The 8036-nt window shown below is 29.3% G+C and overlaps 1 protein-coding gene across 1 annotated transcript; it reads left to right on the top strand.

Annotated features, from left to right (window-relative positions):
- The first annotated feature begins 5982 nt into the window (after positions 1-5982).
- LOC121129610 (putative ascorbate peroxidase) lies at positions 5983-7218 on the top strand. The gene is made up of 3 exons (XM_040725337.2): positions 5983-6277; positions 6333-6929; positions 6988-7218. The coding sequence occupies exons 1-3, from the start codon at positions 6047-6049 to the stop codon at positions 7162-7164; spliced, it is 1005 nt and encodes a 334-aa protein (XP_040581271.1). The 5' UTR covers positions 5983-6046; the 3' UTR covers positions 7165-7218.
- The last annotated feature ends 818 nt before the right edge of the window (positions 7219-8036 follow it).

Genomic DNA, 8036 nt, shown 5'->3' with positions numbered 1-8036 from the left:
ATAAGACAAATGAACTTTCAATTGTTTCGTAATTTTAATTAATTTTGTGACATTTTATATTAATTTTTTTGTCTTCTGTAAAATAAATATAACTTTTAAATACCTACATACTCAAGTTAAAACTCCGACTACACGGTCCCTGTGTGCATCAAAGTTATTTAAAACTGTGTAGCAATATTTGAAAATAACTTCGAGTTATACAGGGTACACTTGTTCTTTAATAATAAGTCCAAGAATTTTATTTAAATATCTTAGTACTTTTTTCAAAGGAGGCCAAAAAAAGCGTATATATAAAAAATATATTCACATGTTTAATAAAAAATACAAATTCTACTTTAAAAAAACTAGAAGAGATTAAATTTAGAGTACCTATTTCAGTTTCTACACTTTTTTCTGTGACTAGATCATATAAGACATTAATTGGATTTTGTTTTGCCTAAAAGTTTTGGGCAAGTCAAATATATTGGCACAATATGTCGCAGAAGGATTACAACAGTGAAAAAATAAATCTTGTAAAAGCTTAATTGATCTTTAAATGAGGAAGAAATGATTTTTTTGAATGACATAATCCATAAATGTAATGGAAAAGGAAAACAACACAAAAACAATGCCAGCAAATGTATATAAAAGTTGTATCCAAGTATTATTTATATATTGTACAAAATTTAAGCTCAAAAATAGAGGTTTTTGTTATATTTTCTTTGCTTTAACAATGTTAAGACTGCTACTGTTTTGTATTTGTTGATAAATTGATAATCGGAAAAATGTAATTATGCAATCCAACTTTGTATTTTTATCTACTGCTGGGTCCATCGTTATGTGTCAGATCATCACTCTAAAAACGCTGAACACTAAACCATCTGCTGTCTTACAGAGGGTGACTACCTTAAGACAACCATAGAATAAATGGCTAGAGGACTTAAAAGGTTTAACATTTCTCAGTTGATTGGAGGTTTTATGATTTATAAATAAGGAGCCTATAACTAATTTATGGTCAAATCACTTTTGTTTGAGCTTTTTTGAAGAGATTTTGCAGAGTAGTAGTTTTCCTAGTTCAACAATAATCATAATAGAAAAATTGAAGATAGTACTTAATTATTTCCAAGAAAGGCTGATAAACTATGATGTAAAAATTCATTCGAGAAACTTCTTCATGAGCTCAAAAGTGAAATGCTTTAGATATAAAATCTCAATCTTGTATATATTCAACAATATATCAATATGAGATAAAGAAGATAGGAGTTACTCTTTCTGAGAAGTATTAAAGATAAAAGCTAGCCACCATATATTGAATGAATGTAGATTTAAATCTCCTATGGAACGACGTACCCCAATGGACCTTGAGAGAAATTATAATCTTGAGTACAATCAGCGTAGGTAGTCGGTCGTTCCAAGAGAAGGAAATATAATTAATGTATATGACCTTCAAATAAAATAAATTTCTAGGTTATTTGGAGTATTTGTAATACTATAATGTTTACTTATACTCAATTAGTACAATTCCATCTGACCAATTAAAGGAACATTGAAAACAAACAACCTCTGGGCTATACTAGAGAACAAGGTCAGAAATAAATCTACAGCAGAGTCTGGTGTGGTTTAGTAAAGTGGTCTTTGCCATTTTCAATTTGACCAAAAAAAACCTTTTTTTTCTCATTAAATTCTCTATTCTGAACTATTGGATCACGAAATCAAGCCAAGGGACTTGTTTCTCAATGATCAAAACAATAATAAGAAACTTCTTTTAAATAAATAATGTAAACTGATGTGGGAGAAAGATAATTCTACTTTGCTTCAAGACGAATAATGTGATGTTTAATACATACTGAGGATGTTCATACCTTTCTAGTACAAATACTAAAATTCAGATAGTAAATATGATATTTTCTTTGTGATAACGCAAGTATTTTACATACTGTAGCACAATAGGCTCAAATTTTATAACTGAAAGACGCAAGTACATCATAAAATTACAATATAGATGTAATATGTATACTATTTGAAACAAGTTTAATAACGAAAAGTATTTACTTTAATTATATTGTAATTTTTTTCGAATGAGATAGTGTCGTCTGTACTTCCCCAAAAAATAATATTTTTAATCAACTGCTATTTGATGATTAAACAATATAACACTTGTAGTTTCAAAGCTAGGATAAACATAATTATCATAATAGAGACATACAAGTATAAAAATATAATTTCCAAATGTTGTTAAGTTTTTATTAATTGTCAGTTGTTTGAGTGAAATTGGTTCCAAGTACCGTTGAATAATAAAATTGAGATATATAGACTATAATTAACAAGGATATCCTCAAATAAGGTATACGCCTAATTTCCGCTTAATTAATAACTTTTTCTGTCCTATCATATAACATAAATCAGTTAACAAAAATATTGACAATTCAACCATTTACAAATTTATAAGACTTTTATTAGAAAATAAAGACAATTCTGAATATACTATACTTTAGCAAACTCTCATCTATAATTATCATGTCAAAATATATATAAACGTATTTTTCTAACATGAAGCAAATTGATTCTTTATGAGACATATTTATATACAAATGTATGTAAAGGGTCCTATAGTATATTTGATCTATTAGTTCTTAAAGATAAAGGATAAAATTTTTTTGATACAGTAGATGTTGTTCCATTATTAAAATGTAATTAGTCTTTAATACTATATAATCAGCTATAACATATGTTTGTTTGTGACCACGTATTTCCCCTATATCGTCATAGTGATGTGCACAAATGTTCTAATTTTATTAAATTCTTGTCCATTTCTAAAAGTTAAACACTTTATTTCTTTAACAATGGAAGACTTTATATATATATGAATTTTGTAGGAGTTTTCAATTAGAAATTAATAATTTATTTTACTATATAAAGGGGTTTTCAATAGGGACGCTCACTTTTTGCGTTGATAGGTTTTGAAAACGATGTCATATTTGTTATTGTTTCTTCAACAACTGTACTCACAAATAAATGAAGTTTTATCATAAGGCAGTACACACTCGAGCAACACTTGCAATTTATTACAAAATGGTGAGTCTTTGATCCAAACTTTAAGAGCGTTAACGACACTATATGGTCAACGTAATCGACCTGCAAAATCAACAATTCAACGTTTGGTGAAAAAATTTGAGTTCACATACACGCTACATAATGTTCCTGTGCCAGTGAGACAAAGAAATCCACGAAGTGTAAAAATATTGCTGCCGCAAGCGCATCAATTCAAGACGACCCAAATTTGTTTCTTACTCGCCGTTCTTAATCGTTAGGCATCTATGTGACAATGTTGTGGCGAATTTTGCGAAAATATCTTGCCCTAAACCCGTTTATGATCAAGTTGACACAAGAACTGAAGCCACTTGACCACTTCAAACGTCGAGAATTCGTAAAATGGGCTGAAGGAAAATTCGAAAAGGATCTTGATTTTCAACGTAAAATCATCTTCAGCGATGAGGCACATTTTTGGCTCAATGGCTTTGTTAACAAGCAAAATATGCGCTATTGGGCCAAAAAAAACCCACACATGATTCATGAGGCGCCATTACATCCCCAAAAAATTACTATTTGATGTGGATTGCATACTGGCGGTGTCATTGGGCCGTACTTTTTCGTCGACGATGACACTCGCCACGTTACTGTAAATGGAAATCGTTACCTCGCCATGATAACCGATTTTTTTGGGCGTGAATTGGAAGATATGGAATTGGACGATATGTGGTTTCAACAAGACGGTGCCACTTCACGCACAGCAAATGTTATATTGAAGAGTACATAAGTTTGGTAAGTGTCTTATCTCCAGAAATGGACCAGTCAATTGGCCGCCTCGCTCGTGCGATTTAACGCCTCTAGACTATTTTCTTTGGGGTCAAGTGAAAGCCCTGGTCTACACCAATAATCTGTTTACGTTAGAAGAGTTCAGAACAAATATTCAACACGATATTGCTGCAATGTCAGCCAATTTATGCGGAAAAGTAGTCAAAAATTGGGTTCAACGATTGGACTTCGTAAAACGTGCACGTGGTGGTCATTCGAACGGCATCGAATTTTATTCATAAATTAACTTGAATGTATTTTAACGGCAAATAAAGAAATTGTCGATATATCAAACTGTTTCCGTTTTATTTTTTAAAAAAGTGTGAGCGCTGTTAATAAAAAACCCTTAATAATAAGTATTCTGAAGTTAGATTTGTAATTCGACATTGGAGGGCCATTAGTAAGAATTTTAAATTTTTCTTGTTTGCTGATCCATTGATAATATATTTACAATTGTATTCATAAAGTTTTTGAGATAAAAAAATATCCAGCCGCTTTAATCAAAGATTTCAAAACTAATTTATCATATATGGTTCGTATAAGTTAGGATTTTTATACTCATAATTAATTATGTACTTTTCAACTATAACTGTATGAAAATATGATTACACAATAATGAAGGAATATTTAAAAAACAGTTGAAGCGTAATAAGAAAACTTATAGGAATTTGATTCGAAAGGGAATTTTTACTCAAATAATCTTGACTTAAAAACTAAAGTATATCTATAAACGGAGTTTTTTTAAATCTCGGGAGTTTATGTCTAAGAGGGGTTATGTCTGCTAATGGGTTTATTCTGTATACCCTTGTACATAATATACCGTTAAATTTAAAGTTGAATTTTTAAATTTAAATTTTATAAATGAAATTTGACTATAATAATCCCTTAGATAATTTGAGTATTAGCTATAAAAATCAATTGTATGGAAGACTCATTTTAAGATAGTGTTCTGTGCAAATAAACAAAGATGTTACGTCTCATGATATTTTCTTTTCTTTTTTATCCCTACGTAAGTAACTCAGAATTAACAACAAATCCAACCATATTTAAAGTCTGTATCTGTCTTTGTTTTTGAAATAAATATGTTTTTATCAATGTTTCTCTAAGCGGGGCGTACATAAATAATTTTAATACTATGTAGAATTTTTTTTTTTTTATTTTAAGATTGTCTATTTTTAAATGTTATTTTTAAATTTGATGATTAAAAAATTGAAATTCATATGCATTTCATCTTTCACCATTCATTGTTTAATTTATACTATGGTGAAAAAAAAAAGCTGTTAAAAATTAATACTTCCATCATAATTTGTAGTCAGCTTATTTTCAATCGAGACACTATTATTAAAAAAGAAAAAAGTTCATTATCAACATTGATTCATGATTCAATACAATGTGTCATTTATAGCAATTTATATATCATGAATGTATCGTCCTAAAAATAATTAATATAGAAAAAAAAGTTATCACACAATTTTTTCAATCCGTACAATTTTAACGACAGTACCTTGCTCGGATGTTTCGTCTCCCTAACATTAAAATGTATATTTCAACAATAAAAAAATTGCCCTAATAATTAAAGCAAGTGTAACGAACACTGTATCATATTTATGTAAACTCTATTCATACTTTACTCTACTTTCTATTTACTGTAATTGAGAGAAGGTTATTATCCCTATTAAATAGCTGAGAACATTATATAAGATATATTTCATATATAAGCCTCAAGGAATTATCCAAAAAATGATTGGGTAAATTTTTAAACGTAATATCAAGAGTTAATTAATGTTTTCAAATTACGATTTAAATGACTTCAAATATTCATCTTTTGATTTACATTTTTTTGGGGAATGGGAATTTGGAGTGTCAATGTATCAAAGAACAGAGCATTTATCATGCTCATTTTTAACATTGATATGTTTTAAAACATATTTATTGGGTTGAAAGTCAATAAAAATCTGACTTGAAACATATAATCCCTCTCTATAATTAGCCTTTCACATTATGGAGCTTCCGTTTTGAAGTGATTGAGAGTAGTGCAAATATTGATTAGAATGAAATTGAACATATGTTTATAGTTAACAGTCGTCTTTCCATCGCACACTCTCGAATTGAGAGTATGACTAAAAGTTAGTAATATAAAAGCAGTTTATTAGTATATAAGATCCATTTTTTCTTTTATTATGTCAGTTATCTAGTGGAATAACCTTAAAGTATGAAATATTATCAGATCTTATTATTTGTTGTCTTAGTTTTACTGCTTGGGAAAGGAGAAGGCTTGACAAGAAAAGACTACCTTAAAGCAAAGAATTTGATTCGATCCTATATTAAGGGGCAAACGACTTCCATACCCGAGCCTCATCTTAACTTAATACCTGGCCTTGTAAGATTGGTATTTCATGATTGTTCTGGTCGCAATTGTGATGGATGCATAAATCCTAACCATGTAATTATATAAGTTAAATAAAAAAAAACAATTTCTTCAAACAAGTCATTTATAGCCTTTCAACGGTCGAACTGTTCCGGTAGTAAATGCACTAGAACCATTATTTAATCAAGTTTTGCCAGATGGATTTAGTATAAAAAAGGTGATGAGCCGAGCTGATTTTTGGGCTTTGGGATCCATTGAAGCTACGAAAATTGCGGTTTCTCTAAATAATCAACGTTGTGGATGTCCTAAAAAACGTAAATGTATGACAAAACCATTAAGGCTGCCTTTTAAATTTGGAAGAATTGATTGTCCAACTAGTCCATTCTACAATGCCCCAGTTGAGGAAACACCAGTTTTACCATCTTCATTTTTAGACAATAAACAAACACTTGATTTTTTTAAAGTTAATTTTGGATTCAATGCAAAAGAATCTACTTTCATAATGGGTGGACATTCACTGGGGTTTTCTGCAAATACTACACAACAACCAGGAGTTTGGGAAATTGGAAATTCTGATGGGTTTGGAAATCGATATTTCAAAAATATGGTGGATAAAAGTTTGAATTGGCATCAAGTAAATAATCCAACTCCGCAAGGTGAGGGCCGATGGAGCTGGAATGGAAATAATGGAGCATTTGGACTAGACACAGATATTAATTTGGTCAGGGTAATATTTACTTTATATATACCTTTGGTTTCTAAACTAAAATCATTTTATTTAAAAGGATATTTCAGTGAATACAGTTACAGGAAAGGCATCGTCCTTCTGTGGTAGTAAAAAGTCACCAACATACAAATATGTAAAGAAAATGACCAGGAGAAGCTATTTCTCTAGAAATTATGCAAGAACATTCATTAAAATGATTTCTCTTGGAGCTAGTAATCTTTGTAGGCCCCATTAATCATGTATAGTTACAGATATGATGATCGAAATATAAAAACTTAATTAAAATAAATATTATGTCAATTCCCGAAAAATGTAAATTCATTAAGTAACAATCACATAACTTTCAGGAGTAAAATGATTTACATATGAAGATAAAAAAATATTTTCCCTACAATATGTTGAATAAAATTTGTAAATTAAGGGATAGTCTGAACACTGCATCTAACCGAAGTTTCGCAGCAATATACTATTTAGTTATACCTAAAAACTTAAAGGGACTGTGGAATGGCTTATGTAACCGTCGATTTTTCCTTGTTCATTTATTTAATCAGATATATCCGAATTTTTTCTTTAAATCTTTAACAGAGATGCTACACTACTATCATTCTATTGTAGCGAATATTTTGAAAGTTAATTATGTAAAGAAAACATTAATAAAAACACCTAAAAGAAGGGTAGCAGTGAATGAGATATTATACCTCCGGAAATGTCTTATGCAATTATATATTAAGTACATTTACTATTTAAATTTATTCTTTTTTTTTTAGGAAAGAATGTTTACCCCATCATCAATTATGTTAAAAATATTGAGGGGTCCTATCACTCATTTATCACGTTCTAAAAGAAAAAAAGATGTTGGCCCCTGATTTTTGTTCGAAAAGTAAATTTTAATATTATTTACAGGGATAAAAAAAGTTTTATTATATTATGAAACTTTTTGACAAAACTTACTTTTATAAAAAATTTCCTATTTTTCTAAAAAAAAATCTCTAAACATTGTTCAATATGTCTTTTACTTGATATTTCTTTATTTTTTATCAATAGAACATTTTTGGACTAAGTGTTCACAGTATTTCAAAAACACAAAGGAATAAGCTGACTTCTATT

The sequence above is a fragment of the Lepeophtheirus salmonis genome, chromosome 14, assembly GCF_016086655.4.
Source record: "Lepeophtheirus salmonis chromosome 14, UVic_Lsal_1.4, whole genome shotgun sequence".
Taxonomy (NCBI): domain Eukaryota; kingdom Metazoa; phylum Arthropoda; class Copepoda; order Siphonostomatoida; family Caligidae; genus Lepeophtheirus; species Lepeophtheirus salmonis.
Note: the sequence above shows the minus strand (reverse complement) of the source record. Positions and strands in the feature narration are given on the sequence as shown.